This window comes from Natator depressus, chromosome 7 (genome assembly GCF_965152275.1).
Source record: "Natator depressus isolate rNatDep1 chromosome 7, rNatDep2.hap1, whole genome shotgun sequence".
Lineage (NCBI taxonomy): Eukaryota > Metazoa > Chordata > Testudines > Cheloniidae > Natator > Natator depressus.
The window spans coordinates 55,914,202-55,931,634 of NC_134240.1; the positions used below are offsets into that span (position 1 = coordinate 55,914,202).

The 17,433-nt window shown below is 42.8% G+C and overlaps 1 protein-coding gene across 1 annotated transcript in view; it reads left to right on the forward strand.

The window, feature by feature from the left end:
* Positions 1–17,433, forward strand: part of TM9SF3 (transmembrane 9 superfamily member 3) — an 82,404-nt gene that overhangs the window by 45,738 nt on the left and 19,233 nt on the right. Inside the window, exons 8-9 of the mRNA XM_074958541.1 lie at positions 2,696–2,790; positions 6,383–6,513. Of these exons, the coding sequence (XP_074814642.1) occupies positions 2,696–2,790; positions 6,383–6,513 (226 nt within the window). The remainder of the gene's footprint in view (positions 1–2,695; positions 2,791–6,382; positions 6,514–17,433) is intronic.

Here is a 17,433-nt window from a genome sequence, read left to right on the forward strand (position 1 = left end):
ATCCAGTTCTGAGGTGTCTACATAAGGGTCCTCCACCTTCCCTCCAACCTCCCTCCCTCCCTCCCTTGTGGTGTACATCCTAAGGAGGAATCTCTCATGAGGAGATAGACCCACCAACCTTGGGCTCCTAACACCTTCCCTTATGCCCCACAACAGTGTGCTTATGGATCCCATGGGCCCCTTATGACAGCCAGTTCTGCAGGGTCCCATCTCGTAAAAGGGCATGTCAGGAACAACAGCACTATCCTTGTGACCTGCTCCAAAGGAGTACCTTGCAAAGGATCAGGAGCCAGTGAGGAGGAAGAAACATAACCTTTGCATAAATCCTCCTGGTCACCAGGTGAAGGTGTCATGCCTCCTCCACCTGCTGGCATTTCCAGATCAACTGCGAGTGGAAACTCAACAATGAGGGTTTCAAAGAGAGATGTCTTTACTTGGGGTCATCCAGAGGGAGATCTCTGACAACAGTTCTGCTTAGGGGGAAGGCTGCAACTCTATGGATGATTCCTTGGCCTTATATATTGCTAAACACTTATCTACTTATGCCTTTAATGTTCGAGGTGCTAAACAAATTGAAACAGGAGAAATTATTAGCCATCCTCATAGCACAGTTGTAGCTGAGACAGGTGGTGTTCCCAGGCGTGGTTTGCATGCCTCTGTAACTGCCTCACCATCTTCCCATGACAGCGAAATGTCTTCACCCAAGAGTTGAGATCCATCACCCTCCCCAATCTCCTTATGGTTCAGCTCAAGATGTGGGTGCCAGATAGTTCTCTGGTATAGAAAAAGCTTGCTCTCCAGAGGTACAAACAATCCAGCGTAATTGTAGAAAACCATGACAAGGAAAACTTATCTACAGAGGTGGAAATTCACCTAGTCTGGAAGCAGCCTCCAATCTGTACCTCCGCTCAAGTCCTGTCTGTCTTACATTCTTGGGTACCTGCTGACCTTAAAAACCAGAGGCTTATTGCTGAGCTCCATTAAGGTTCACCTAGCTGCCACCACAGCTTTTCAACCCCCATCAAGGAGTTTTCAGTCTTCACTCACCCAATCACTACGAGCTATATCAAATGCCTGTTCAACCTCTTCTGTCCTGTCAAGGAGGCAACTGCACTGTGGGACCTCAACTTTGTCATCAGTGTGCTGAGGAAACCCCCATTTGGAACTGTGGGGAACTGTTCCCTCCTCCATTTGTCCCTCAAGACCGCTTCCTGACAGCCATCACCTCGGCCAGGAGGGTAGGGGAGCTTTGAGTCCTCACAGCTGACCCACCATACGTGGTGGTCTATCATGATCAGGCGATGCTACATCCACACCCTTGCTTCCTACCTAAAGTTTCTTCAGACTTCCACATTAATCAAGAGATTCACCTACTGGTGATTTATCCCAAGCCTCACTCTTTAAGAGAAGAAATGAGCCTCCATTCTTTGGACATAAGAGCTCTTGCCATTTACCTCAACAGGACTAGGCTCTTTGGGGCTCCCCATAGCTTTTCATCTCAATTGCAGAATGAAACAAAGGACGTCCAGTTTCCACCCCAAGACTGTCCAAATGGGTTGCAGAATGCATCTTAACTTGTTGTGAAGCCTCAGGGGTTCTCCCCTCTGCAAGTGTGATTAGCTATTTCACCGGGGCTCAATCTACCATTGTAGCCCTACTGAAAAACATACTTGTCTCAGACATCTGCAGGGCAGCCACCTGGTCTTTTGTTCATGCTTTTTCCTAGCAGTATGCCCAATGCTCTGGTACCGGCTTCCAGAGCTGATGCGACTTTCATGAACGCTGTTGTATGGTCCATACCAGTTCTGCAGCCTCGGCATCCTCCTCTGTAGTTGGCGCTGCTGCTCAAGTATCTCCTGATATGGAACACCCATAGGGACAATCCTTGGAGAAGGAGAGGTTACTTATCTTGCACAGTAACTGGAGTTCTTAAAGATGTGTGTTTCTATGGGTGCTCTGCTATCTGCCCTATTTCCCCCTCTGCCTTGGAGTCTGCTGGACTTCCGTGGCTGAGAAGGAATTGAAGTGGCGATGGGCCCATGCTCCCCTATAGCCGTGTACTAGAGCACGAGGCTATCAAGAGTACAACTCTGGACCCTCAGACACTGCTGTTGAAAATCTCTGATCAAAAGTTTGCACAAATCATGACATGGAGTACCCATAGGGACACAGCTCAAAGAAATCCAGTTACTGTCCAAGGTAAGTAATTCTCCTTCCCCTTTATCTGCAGATATGTCAGAAGTTAATTTTAAGTGCTCCCAGTAAGCACTGACGCTAGAAATGTTTTGAGCAATATGCTGTATTGCTACAATGGCTACACGTGTGTGTTATATAGTTCGGTTCTTGTAACACAGGGCTTATAAAAAATCAAAACACTTTGGTCAAAGGTGATACTTTCTGCCTTTATTTCTAGTGGAATTAAGCATATCGGGGGGCGGGGGGGGCGGGACACTGTATTAATTTTAGTTGGTTTAGCCTGGTTAAATGAGGCTGATGAGCAGCTTTGAATGGAAACAGTTATTTTCACTGTAAATAGTAAACTTTAGACACATTGATCAGCTCTTACTTCTGCACTAGCTAAAAATAGCAGTTATATTTCTTCCAATGACTATGCCTGTTTTACTGTGAATATTTTGCTGTAATTGAGTTTTTGCATTTCTATTGGCATTACAAAAAAAAAGTCTTTTTATTTTAGGCGAGGATCAATGCTTAGCACAGCTATATTTGTTTATGCTGCAACATCCCCAGTGAATGGATATTTTGGAGGAAGCCTTTATGCTAGACAAGGAGGTAACTTGTTTTCAAATGTCAGCATTTTTATCATACTATTTTATATAGCAGGTTTATTCTGTTTCCTGTTATAAACAGCACAAACATGCATGGTCTTTTACAGGTGGTGTTTAGGTAGTTAATGAAGTCACATGAAATCCATAGTTTTTAATCAATACAAGAGATTTTGAATCTAAACGATGCTTCATTCCCTGTTCATTCTTGGTTGCATGCCCTGTATTAAAGCTTGCTAAAACCTTGGTAGTATCTATTTAAATCAGTAAGGAATATAAGGATGTTAACTGTGGTAGTCTGGTCAAATTCCAACTTGAGTAATTACATTCTGCCTGTTGAGTACCCCTTATGGTACCAAATGGATAGGTTAGCCTCCTGTTCCTGTGTGCTGTTAAACAGCTTATGTGTTCTACCCCTGAGTTGGCCTTTAGTGGTTGAAGTGATCCCTGTTATCACTTTACCTTCTCCATAGGGACCTTGAGGCTTAATGTTTACAAAGAGTGAATGGAAGGTGCTATAGAGTTGCACAGTATTATTTACTGCATTTGTGCCATTCTTTATGGTATGAAGAATAATCTTCCTGGAATCTTAGCAAAACATTTATTCCATTTAGAATCATAGAATATCAGGGTTGGAAGGGACCTCAGGAGGTCATCTAGTCCAACCCCCTGCTCAAAGCAGGACCAATCCCCAACTAAATCATCCCAGCCAGAGCTTTGTCAAGCCTGACCTTAAAAACTTCTAAGGAAGGAGATTCCACCACCTCCCTAGGTAACGCATTCCAGTGTTTCACCACCCTCCTAGTGAAAAAGTTTTTCCTAATATCCAACCTTAACCTCCCCCACTGCAACTTGAGACCATTACTCCTCGTTCTGTCATCTGCTACCACTGAGAACAGTCTAGATCCATCCTCTTTGGAACCCCCTTTCAGGTAGTTGAAAGCAGCTATCAAATCCCCCCTCATTCTTCTCTTCTGCAGACTAAACAATCCCAGTTTCCACAGCCTCTCCTCATAAGTCTTGTGTTCCAGTCCCCTAATAATTTTTGTTGCCCTCCGCTGGACGTTTTCCAATTTATCCACATCCTTCTTGTAGTGTGGGGCCCAAAACTGGACACAGTACTCCAGATGAGGCCTCACCAATGTCGAATAAAGGGGAACGATCACGTCCCTCAGTCTGCTGGCAGTGCCCCTACTTATACAGCCCAAAATGCCATTGGCTCTGCTTGGCAACAAGGGCACACTGTTGACTCATATCCAGCTTCTCGTCCACTGTAACCCCTAGGTCCTTTTCTGCAGAACTGCTGCCTAGCCATTCGGTCCCTAGTCTGTAGCGGTGCATGGGATTCTTCTGTCCTAAGTGCAGGACTCTGCACTTGTCCTTGTTGAACCTCATCAGATTTCTTTTGGCCCAATCCTCTAATATGTCTAGGTCCCTCTGTATCCTATCCCTACCCTCCAGCGTATCTACCTCTCCTCCCAGTTTAGTGTCTGCAAACTTGCTGAGGGTGCAATCCACACCATCCTCCAGATCATTAATGAAGATATTGAACAAAACCGGCCCGAGGACCAACATTGGGGCACTCCACTTGATACCGGCTGCCAACTAGACATGGAACCTTTGATCACTACCCATTGAGCCTGACAATCTAGCCAGCTTTCTATCCACCTTATAGTCCATTCATCCAGCCCATACTTCTTTAACTTGTTGGCAAGAATACTGTGGGAGACCGTGTCAAAAGCTTTGCTAAAGTCAAGGAACAGCACGTCCACTGCTTTCCCCTCATCCACAGAGCCAGTGATCTCGTCATAGAAGGCAATTAGATTAGTCAGGCATGACTTGCCCTTGGTGAATCCATGCTGACTGTTCCTGATCACATTTATTCAGCTTGTAATCAGTTTGTACTCCATCAAATGCAAAAGTGAATATTGGTAGACAGCAAAAGCCCAACTTTACCTATCTGCAGCCTTCTCCTTATAGCCCCACCAGTGCTTCTGAGTTCTGATCTGCAGTGCTGCTGCCATTCCTCCAGCCTCCCCCTTCTCCTGTGCTGCATTAAGAGAATAGTTAATATTTATTTTTATTCTATTAAACATTAAGAAAATTGGTTTTGATGAATGTTTAAAACAGAAGCTTGTATAATTTTAGCAAGAAATGCTGATCAATGCTTAGTTTTCTACAGCATCAATCTCCCTGCTATCTGAGAGCTTGGAAAGGTCATAAATGTCTAAGGCTTGGTCTGCATGCAGTTTTTCTACCAATTTAATGACATCTGTAGAAAACCAGATCAGTTTTACCAGCATAGGGGTGTTATGCCTGTATCTCCAACACAAGCTATATTACTGCAAAGCCCCATACTAGAAGGTTGCATTAATTTTATATCTGCTTTTTACAGATCTGGCTAAATTGGTTACAAAAACTGTAGGCAAGCCCTAAAATGCTTTTGATGCTCCTGCACAATGGAAGTTTGTAGTCCATATGCAATTCTCGAAACCATATGTTGGTTTCCTTGCTTCATTCTATTCAGTAAGCTGTACAGATGCATCCAGACACTGAGTGTTTAAATAAAATTAGCACAAATTCATAGATTAATAGCAGATACAGGAAATTCAGCCAAGACTGGAGTAAGGCAGTCACAGAGAGGTGTTGCACAAGACCACAAAACAAAGGTCTGCAAGATTTCTTGAATACTCAGGCATAGCAGCAAATCCCTTAACATCTGTCTAGATTGTGGAAGACCTTTACCTGTTGACTTGTCTTACTTTTTTGTTGGAGGTGCCTATTATAGTGAATTAAATTTTATTACTGAGTTGATTAAATATGGTATCATTTAACACCAGTAGTGTTAGGTGTTTTACTGAGATACAAAGACAATAGGTAACATTTTCAAGAGCTCTACTCAGTGACAGCAGAAGATGGGGCTTTTAAATCATTGAGGCGCTTTTGAAAATGTTACCCAATATTCCTGTCTTTGAAAAACTTAGTCTTTAGATATACAGACAGGAGGAGGACAGGGCAATGGAGAGAAGGGAATAATGCTGAGCAATGTGATTAAATAGTGAAGCTAAGCACGTGTCTTAGCTACATTATTGTAGGGTGGTGTTTTGTGTGTTCTAAGTCTTTGTTGAAACATTGCTGCATTATTGCTGTTATAGCCATAAACCTGCACTGCCGTTCCTGTTGCATTTAACTGGTCACTTAAACATTTTACAACAGAATTGATGCCTATTGATACAAGGAAACAATTTTATGTGTAAACACCCATCAGTAGTGTTTCTAAACATTGTTTATTTAACATACAAGCTTTGTTTTACGCATTCTTATTAGCATTTCCCATTGTAGGCTGTTACTCTCCCATGTCCATATTTCCATAAAGAATGGTTATCGTTTGTGAAATAAAAAGGCTTGATTAAAAGTGAAGTACAGTTTAAAAGTTTACCTTTGCTCCTGTGTATGTTAGCTAGTACTCCTTTAATTCATTTTGGGGAAAAAAAAGGCTAACTACTTACATTCTGGTAAACCTGTGGCAGAAACGAATTTTAATCAAAGTGCAACATGTTTTATCAATTACAAATATGTTTAATGGTTTCTTCCTACAGGAAGGCGATGGATAAAGCAAATGTTCATTGGGGCTTTCCTTATTCCAGCGATGGTGTGTGGCACTGCCTTCTTCATTAACTTCATTGCCATCTATTATCATGCTTCGCGGGCTATTCCCTTTGGAACAATGGTGAGTAGTTAATAGAACTTGAAACAGCATAGCAGACCTAGGAAAATTTAGCTTCTAAACTGGGAGAGCTTGTAGTCTGCGTGTCCCATCACCTCAAAGTGGAAAAATGAAGTTCAGGTACTGAGATTCCAAAGATCTGTGTCTCAAATTTGATAAATAATAGAGAAAATCCACATGTTTGTGTTACAGTAGTTTAGAAAACTGCTGTTCTTGCAATAACACTTAACTTGAAATATAATATAATAGTTGCAATTCAGACTAAAGAACCCAGTTCACTGTAGCTGCTAATTGGTAAAAGGGATTTTCTGTTTGTAGTTGAAAATTTTAACAAATCTCAGTAGGATCACATTTTTGATTGCATGGAGCCAGATACATACTCAAGTCCCGTTCATTTTTATTGGGAAGAAACATGGGATTCTAACTTTCTGGGCCTGGGAAAACAAGGACATCCAGAGAATGGGGATGTGAATGCCACTCCATGCTTTTTGGAGTGTGCCTGTTGGTGTCCTTGGGGGAGGAAGGCAATTCTTTTGTCTTAGGGTACGTCTACACTACCCGCCGGATCGGCGGGTAGTGATCGATCTATCAGGGATCGATTTATAATGTCTAGGGTAGACACGATAAATTGATCCCCGATCGCTCTGCCGTCGACTCCTGTACTCCACCACGGCGAGAGGTGGAAGCGGAGTCCACAGGGGAGTGGCGGCAGTCGACCCCATGCCATGAGGACACGAGGTAAGTCAACCTAAGATACATCCACTCCCCCCTCACCGCCACCCCCACCCCCAGTGTAGACCAGGCCTTAGTTTTAGAATGAGCATTGTGAAAGCAGCAGGTCAAGTGATGGTGATGGACAGGATATAAATCATGGCCGGTGGTAGTGGGGTGGATGGATGGATAGGGCTGAACCAATTCCCCGTTAATAGCACTCCTCTCAAAACCATTCTGCTGTCGAGTCAAGTAGGGTTGAAGCTTCACTTTGATAATACTTACAACTTAGGACTTTTTGTCCAAGAATCTGAGGCCTGGTCTATGCTGAGGGGTGGGAATCTACCTAAGATACACAACTTCAGCTACGAGAATAGCATAGCTGAAGTGGACGTATCTTAGGTTGACTTACCTTGCGTCCTCATGGTGCGGGGTCGACTGCCGCCGCTCCCCCGTTGATTCCACTTCCGCCTCTTGCTGCGGTGGAGTACAGGAGTCGACGGCAGAGTGATCGGAGATCGATTTATCGTGTCTACACTTGACATGATAATCAATCCCCGATAAATGGATCACTCCCCACTGATCTGGCAGGTAGTGTAGACATACCCTTAGTGTTTCTCAAATACTGATTAAATCTAAAAACACTACTGGGAGATAGGCTATAGTAGTATCCCAATTTTAAAGATGCTGTGCCACTTTTATAATTTTCTTCCATATACCCCTTAATGTCCAAAGTTGAGTTTACTTGGATTCAGGGCCCTCAATCATTGCCTCTCATGTCTCTGGCATCTATGGTCTTGTTCCTTTTTTATCCCGCTCCAGCTTGCCTATTTTCCAAATCCTTGCCTCTTCACTCCCTTTGTTTCTATACATTCTTTCTCTCAACCATGATTAGTGTTTCACTTCACAGGAAAAGTGAAGTGATTTGGCATAATTGCTTCACATGTGAGGAAGCCAGTTGAATGTCATAAACCAGGCTTAATTACGAATTTACTTACCCTTCGAGATGATGTCAAACGGGGAAGTATGAATAGCATCAAGACATTGCTCTTGGTATGGCGCTTGTCTTAATTACCTTAACAGATTCACAGCTGCTGAGTTTGTGTTAAGTGCTCACAAGGTGACCAGTCTTTTGAACAGAAAGTCCATCCCTCCAAATATGTGGCATTGGTTACCTTGTAAAAAAGCCCTAGTTATAGCTGAATCCTTGGAATAAAAGTGGGAGATGGTGACCTGTTTATTTCTAAAGACTGATGTAGGCTACTTATAAGCCAAGGTACAACACAAAGCCAGTACAGTTGAAAGCCACTTCTAAGCCATAATGGTTAAATAAAAGAATCTATACAATCAGATTAGAATTCCCGTAGTGTTTTGACTTGGGGTATGGCTCTCTTCTCATTCCAAAGGCCTCCTTATGGTCCAACTGTGTACTTTTATGTCTTCATTTTTAAAGTTATAAGTTTAAAGATGATTAACCTAAAATCTGATTCATCATAGTGACTTTTCCTCTTGCAAAGGCTTCCCTCAGAACCTTTTTTTAATTTATTTTTAAAAGGAAAGAAAGTTTTTGCACTTACAACCAGCTCTGAAATAACCCTTTGTGATATGTAAGAAAAAGGATTTGGTCGTGGATAGAGTTCATGTTCCAACTGCCAAGGCATAATTATAAATTTGTAAAAGAAAATTTTGGGGAATGTGCAGTATGAAAAATGTCTTCTAATGTTTTAGCATGTGATGCAACAGCAGCTTAGATTTAGACCAGTAGTGGGCAAACTGCGGTCCGTTGGCTGTCAGGGTAATCCACTGGCAGGCCACGAGACAGTTTGTTTACATTGACCCTCCGCAGGCAGTGGCCGCAGTTTGCCATTCCCAGCAAGTGGGAGCAGCGGGAAGCTCCGTGGGCTGCAAGGATGTACTTTAAATTGCGTTTTCAAAAATCAGTGTGAAGGTGAAGAATGGAGGTTGCAAAAATTGAAGAATGCGGTTTAAAAGAAGCTGTTCTATTTCCCAATCAACAGGTCTTCAGGAATTTTCCATTGAGGGGGAATATATCAAGTGGCCTATCTAAAATATTAGCAGTAGGGAGAATTGTATCAAAAAATTTAGACTAAGAACCTTAATATCACCTTTAACATGAAGTACTGTGGGTGGGGAGGGATAGGTCAGTGGTTTGAGCATTGGCCTGCTAAACCCAGGGTTGTGAGTTCAATCCTTGAGGGGGTCATTTAGGGATGGGGCAAAAATTGGGGGTTGGTTTTGCTTTGAGCAGGGGGTTGGACTAGATGACCTCCTGAGGTCCCTTCCAACCCTGATATTCTATGATTCTGCTGTACTAGCCATAGGACTTAAAATAATCAATGTAATATAAAGCTAAACGTGCTTGATTCATTCATTCATTCATTGAACCACTTTCAATCTGAATGTCTTTTTAAGAAGCAAGATTTAGAATTTTAATTTTTGCCATGTCAGTGTTAATCAGTTTATGCTAAAATGGAATATTGTATTGTTTTTTCTGTGCTGAGACAACAGTCATATCCAACACTGTCAGAAAGGTTTACAGCATTGTTCTTTGACATGTTCAAAGAGGCTGTGTTTTACTGCTGAGCAAGCATTCACAATATCACATTTCTCATTCATATTCTGATTTGGAGTTTAGAAATGCTGATGGAAGGGAATTCCACCTGCATTGAAATTTTAGTCTAGTGCTGTTCCACTCATTTTCATTTAAGATCAGGGAAATGTCTGCAAAAGCAATTGAGAATGGGGTCTTCAAGGGTCATGTAATGGGTGTGTAGGGTTCCTTATACACAGAGTGATTTTAATAATCTCTAGGGATTATGAATTAAGTCATAATTACTGTGTGGTGCTAAATCTCCCTTCACTTTGCACTTTTAGTAGGAGCAAATTATGTATTAGAAATGTCACCAGAACAATCAATGATCTAATGAATTTTAATCAGCTAATGGAGTTGATTTGTAGAGGGAAACAGAAGAGAGCTTAGCTTCCTCACAGTAAATACCTGTGCTCTTGTGAGCCCCTCTCTCCTCGTGCAGATGTGGCTTCTCTTGCTTTCCCTAAAGTGGGCAAGCCTCCAAAAGTCTCTAGTGGCAAGCTTGCTCCTCCTTCATGAAATGAGTATACATTTTCCTGAACTACAGTAGAGGTGAGAGGTGACACTCCTACTCCGTGGTTGTCTTAAATCGTCCCCCTACCTCAAATTGCTTGCTAGGTCTACTCTTCCTTGTTATGTATTGCAAATCTGGAGAAAACATAAATTGGATGGTCATGGAAGAACACTGAGTGAAACAGGTTTAGTAAGAAATTGCAAAACTCTCCCATCCTAATCTTGTAGCATAAAGCTCAATTTGTCCCTCCTTTTTTGGTGATCTGCCCCAACCCCTGTATCTCCCAGGTAGCACAGTGCTGGAAACAAGAGGTAAAGCCTAGTTACTAGCTCTCTTACATTAGTACCCTGCTATGGCATCTGGATTTTAGGGAGCCCTCACCGAGCTCTCCTGTTCTGAGATTGGCTGAACCTCAGTAGCCATTGAAGGGTCCTTGCTTAGAGTTCACTGTAACACTGGTCCTCTTTGAATCTCTCAGAGCTTCCTCTGCTACCTTGTGCATCAGCCCTATCTGGAATCTCACAGGAAACTACAGCAACAGGAAGTTGCTAAGCTAATTTCCCTGGCTGTAGGCCTGGGATTCTATTCTTGACTCGCATGGATATACACATGATCCTTAATCAACAGTAGGGAAAACCTTGTGTAAGGAGAGGATAAAGTTCTAGGCTCTCTTCCTGGAAAATATTTTTCCATTGCCGTTCCCATCAAAATGTAATAATGAAGCTGACCAATTTTATTCCATCTTCTCAAAGCTTTTAAAACAGTGTTTAAAGAATCCTTCTAGAGTACTTCTATTAAACCTATGATATGTAAGGAGAGGGATAACGGTCTGATTCCCGGTAGACTCTAAACATATTTGGAAACTGACAGCCCAGTGTCTAACTCAGGGGTGAGCAAACTTTTTGGCCTGAGGGTCACATCAGGTGGGGAAATTGTATGCAGGACTATGAATGTAGGTCTGGAGCAGGGGGTGTGGTGTACAGAAAGGGGCTCAGGGCAGGGGTTGGGGTGCCGGAGGGGTGCGGCAGGGGGCTCAAGGCAGAGGGCTAGTGGGCTCAGGGCAGGGGGTGCAGGAGGGCTGTAGTTTGCCCTCCCCTGGTCTAACTCTGTTTGTAGCAGTAACAATGGGGGATGTTTTTATTTTTCAATCTTCCTAATTTTTTATTGAACTTTGAGAGGATCTGGGATTCTCTTGATGCTGTAGGATACTTGACTTATCTTGTAATCTTCATGTGCACTCATGCGCCAGTCGCATCATATACATGTCTGTTTTTTATTTTCATGACAAGACATTGGGTCTGGTCCTTTTCTCTATCTGTGTTACTCTTACATATCTGTTAAAATTATCTTGTGTTAATAAATTTATTTCCTATTGATTAGTTTAATCGATCTGTCCTGTTGTTTATGAATAATTTTTATTTTGGTCAGGAAATACCTCTTGAAATATAAAGTTGAGCTATTTCTGTTGTGGGAAATTGCATTGTTGTCACTGCGGTTTTTTTCCCCTTGCTTCTTATAGATGGGATAGGGTTGGTGAATAGATTTACCAACAGGGTTCTTGTGGCTAGAGATTCTTAACAGGGGCTGACATAGGTTAGAACCACAGATGTTCAGAGCAAAATATTTTGACATGGAGAATTGTATTTTTCAGGATTACCATGAACTTTCCCTTATAGTAAGGGACTGGGATGAGGACAAGCTGGAGGGGCTAGAGGCAGAAAGGTCTGTAACCTCTAGAGTACACACCCCTAAGCATCTGGAATAGACCCCAGTATTCTGGAGTCTCAGTTCCTCTGCTGTCAGCAAATAACTGTGAGACTCAATTGCAAAATGTCTCTTCCTCTAATGGTTGTTTCACATACAGGATGACAACCTACTACTGCACTCAGTTAATATTAGCTCAAGTGGCAGATTTTTGTGCTGTGGCTCTAAAATTGATGTTCCATGTTGGCGTCAGTATAATTCCACATTAGGGGATTTCTGTTTTGTTTACTTTTTAAAAACCTAGGAAATTACATCCAAAAAACAACGTTAAAAGAACTTTAAGGGTGCAATGTCAAGCTCTTAGGGGGTTAGGAAGTGCCAGAATTAAACGTGCCTGTACAACCTTAATTTGGCCCCTTGTATGAATGTATTACATTATGATAGTCTTTAATTGTATGACCACGTACTATATGTTCCATGTATGATGGTAGTATGATAGTATGGTCACATACTATATTATGAATCAGGGTTGTGTAGTGAATGAGGCTGTTATTTGTATGACCCCTACTTCACTTGTTGCATAAGTTGGAAATTGTGTAGTAAATGAAGGAAGAGATTACAGGAAGAGGGTGGTCTTGTGGCTTAGGTAGCTGAATGCTACCCTGGAGAACAGGATTCTATCCCTGCCTCTGCTACAGAGTTCCTGTGTCTTGCTGGGCAAGTCACGTGAATCTGACTTTTACAGGTAGCCACTGTGTTCCCATTTTCAGAGCTCCCAACTGAAGGCATCTGAAGTCTGGTTTACAGGTGTGTGAAGCACTCACAACTAAAGCTGTGAAGAACTGATTTTTTTGGTTTGCTCGCCACCACCACCACCAGTGGTTTTGTGAATGGTGCCTAAGTCCCCTTGTGAGTTAGTCTTTGGCCACAGCCACTTGTGGTATTATTCACTGAGCACTGTCCATTCTGTGCCCTGAATGAACCAGCGGTCCTGTGCAAAAAATAGTGTGTAATCTTGTAATTAAAGACTGAGTCATAATGTTTACATAAAAGGGGGCTAGATTAACATTGCCCATGTAGTCTCAATTTTGGTATTTTCTAACTTCTGAGTGCTTTACATTGCAACCTTAATGTTCTCTTAAGGTAGTTATTTGTATGTAATAACATGTAACTTAGATTCCTTTTGCTCAGTTTTGTCCTGATATAGCTCATGTAATACCCTTACGTACTCTGAACTGCGTAGATTTTAAGCTCTTCATCTTTGATACGGGTTTGTACAGTACCTAGCACAATGGGATTCTGGTCCATGTATCAGGCTCCAAGATGGCACTACAAGACAAATAATGAGTAAAATTATGCAGGCCTGGTCTAGACTAGGAAAAAGGTTCCTTTTTTCATCAAGCTAGCTTAACTCAATTTGAAAACCCCACTTACTACCAATGTGGACATAGTGTAACACTTTTAGCTCAACATTTAGCACGTCAAGTTGTGATCGAGGCAGGATTCCAGGTAACAATATTATTTATATGCTAAAAACATTCTAGTTTTGGTGCCACTGACTCTTACTGTTCTGTATATTAACTCTTCATTTGTCCAGATTTTAAGTGTGTGAACCTGCATTGCTGTAAAAAATTCAGTGTCTTCTACATACCCTCCCTCATGGTGGGGGAGTTACGTGAGCGCTGGTGTGTAGCATTGGTATCTGACAGGAGAGATCAAGCCTCTTCTTCTTCATTGACAGTTACTACATTCATCCCTTCTGCATTCGGCAGTCAGGACAACAGCCTGCCAGGGGCAATTTAATATTTAATATGCTCATAAAAATTTTAATTATCACCTTTGAATGAAGTTTAAGCTACAGTTGTTAGAAAATGTGAAGCCTATGGAGCTAGTACATAAATTATGTCCCTCTTGACAATGTTTCTTCTTAAATATGAAATATTAAGTGGTACACGTTTAGCTGAGGACAATATAATAGTGAATTCCCCCTTAAAAAAATTACAAATAAAGCAGGCTGCTGTTACAGAAGATCTGTCCTACAGCAACTGAAACCAGGAGAATAAGTCAAAATGCTGACATTTAAATAATGGATATTTTTAGCTGAAGAAAATACAGCAGTAAAAGTAAAATTAAGAAATTGAACTAACTAGGGTGTTTTAAATAGAAATAAATTGTCAAAAATTTTAGTCAGTATTGAGTTTTCTGTCTTGAAAGCAGGATTTGCAGTTACAGTAAAGTGTATATATATTTTAAAGTATTGGTTAAAATTGTCTTTTGAATTTCCCATAGTTGACTGTAATAAAACATACTTTGGTTGAATTAATTTTTAAGGCCTAATTCTGATATCAGATCATTCAGAAGCATATCACCGCATACCTGCAAAATTACTTACTGTTAAAGTGATAGCTAAGCAAAGTTGCTGCTATTCAAGTGTGTATCACTGTGTATCCACTGTAGGTGAGCATGTGCGCCAGACCAGTTGTTTCTTTCTTGGCTAGCAGTGTGCTCCCGTGCAAGGGCATAAAGGACAGAGCAGCTGCATCACTTTGTTCACTCTCTCCAGCCATGGCAGGGAGGCAGAACCCAGTGAGTGTCCGACCCACTACTGCTATTGATCTTAAAAACGCATCCATTTCCAGACTTTCGGGGGAGAAATTTATCTTCACCTTCATGTCTGTTCTTTTCTTTAATTTGGATGTTCCTAAAAAAGTCCCACTCTCTGTATAGAAGGGTTAGGTACCTTGTGCCTGCTGCTATGCCAGATTTCAAATCCCATGGGTTTAAATCCTGCCTGACCTAGGATGGCCTTCTCACCCGGTCAGTGGGCTTAGTCACTGTTTGGAGGAGAGTCGCATTCCCATTGTGTATGGTATGTAAATCCTTCTCAAGGAGTGGAAGTCAAGGGATGCATAGCTGAAACTGCATCTGCTTGAATAATCAGTGCATTCTCCCTTGGACCTGGAGGAGACTACTGCCTCCAAAGAACAAGAAGGGTCATCTTCAGCAGGTTCTCGCTTAAGCAGACAGCAAACTCCAATGTCAGGCACTGGCAGGAAAGAAAACACCATCCAAATCTGCATTAGCTACATTGACACTGACAGCCTCAGCACAGGAACCAGGGACTTCTGTCACTACACTGGTGCCTACTGATACAGCACCAGTCTCAACATCAGCACTCCCAACATTGACAACTTTAGCATTGGAGCCAGAACTGGTGCCCCAGTGTAAGGGTGAGACCAAAAGGCGCAGCCAAATGGAGCTCAGACATGGTTCCCAGTGCTGGGACAAACAATCCTGAAGGAGGAGGAGGAACAGCACTCTTCCAAAGAGTGCCTAAAGTCTTCTACTGAAGTAGAAATGATGTTCGGCAAACCAGCACCAGCAAAGGCACCAGCACTGACCACTGTGCCAATTTCAGGCTTAGTTTATGCCCTTATGGTTTCACCTAGATCCTTTCCAGAGATGACTTCAGCATATTGCCACATGGCACCACCATTCAAAAAGTACTATTCTTTGGTCACGCCTTCTCCTGGATGTCGAGCAGGAATGCCTTTGCTCTACCTTTTAAAAGAGCAACCTGAGAGCTGGTACTGAGCACCCCTTTCTCACAAGATGCTGACCCAGCAGAAGTGTGAATGGCAATGGACCGACCAGCACATCTGGGCCAGTACCATTTAACGTGCCAAGCTGGCCATACTGGTCTTACTGGGGACCATTATCTCAAGTGTCCCAAAGCAGATCTTCCTGCAGATCCAGAAAGAGGTCAGGCTCCCTGGTGACATCACTTCCTAGGCCACTGGCCACTCAGGAGCTGGATGTCGCAGAAGAACATTCCCAGTTTCCAACAAAAGAAAAGTCGTCATCGCCTGATGAGGCAGCTGCACAAACCCCCGCCTTGGCAGGTGACTATTGTAAGCCCTTTCAGGCTCTCCTGGTTTGCATTGTGGAGACCATGGACATAGAGATGGTTTTGTAGGAGAGTTCTCAAACGTATGGTATCCTGACTCCATCGGCCCCAGTCAGAATTTCTCTCCCTATTAATGAAACCATATTAGAGCTGGCCAAGAGTCTGTGGCCAGCACCAGTCCTTGTCCAAATGGGTGGAAGAACACTATCAAGTGTCCCTGAATAATTTTAAGCACTTTATTCCCCCCTGAGCCCAGCTTCTTTAGTAGCTGTAGCAGTGCAGGAGAAGTTGAAATCAACAAGAGGTACACCCGGGGATATGGACCCCCCAAAGTTAGAACTTCTCAGGCACAAAATCTACTCTTTTTGGTTTCGCTGCAACTCTGGGTGGCTATCAGGCAATGCTTGCCAAGTATAATTTCCTAACATAGGGCAGGGTGACTCATAATGTTCTGTGCCACAGAACAGGAAAGAGATAAGGAAGATGATTAAAGAAGGCCAGATAGTTACCAGAAGAGTCTGCAGGCAGTCATGAGTGCTTCTGACATGGCCGCGACCATGAAACAAGCATCAGGATATTAGCCACTGGGCTACCGAGAGGTCCAAGATATCACCCAGCACCTCCCACTCAAAGGGATGGAGATCTTCAATACTAGGGCTGACACAGTGTTCCACTCCTTAAGACTTGAGGGCTATCTTGAGGTCACTAGAGATTTATACACTAACCCCTTATGGAAAGCCCTACAAATATCAGCCCCAGCAGCGGCAGATGGCTTACCCTTACTCCCAGGCAGATAGACAGATTAGCCATAGTGGAAAAGGCCACAGTACCAGAGGAGACCTCTTCTGCCTCCTCTGTCACATATGCCACCCAGTTAGCCGATTTGATGGAAGTTTCAGGAGCCACATCAGAGCTAATCGGGAGCCACCTTGCCTTATTCCACAGGTCCAGTTGGTTCAATATCATCTTGGGTGAATGGGTGCTGATATAGTTGCCCCTGGCTATCCCATCTACTTCCACGGCCTACCTTTCTCAACCCCCTTCCCCATCCCTTTTCAGGGGCCCTTTTCAGGGGCCCTTTTCATGAGAGCCTGTTACAAAAAGTGGCCTTGTTGCTTCATCTAGGAACGGTAGAAGAGTGTCCAGAAGAATACGGGGGGGAAAGTCTTCTGTTTGCAGTACTACTTTATCCCCAAAGAAAGGTAATCTTTGTCCTATCCTAGACCCTGAGACAAACAAATACATAGGCTGCCTCAGATTCAGGATGATGACTCTTGCTTCTATCGTTCCATCTCTTCAGATTCAAGACTGCTTAAGGGCTCTCAGCTTATAAGGTGCAACTTTCTGCATAGCCATCTATCTGGCCCACAGGCAGTGCCTGATATTCACAGAGCGATCGGGTCATTCCTAATACAAGATACTGCCATTCATCCTCTCTGCAGCATTGCCGGTCTTCACGAAATGCCGGATGATGGT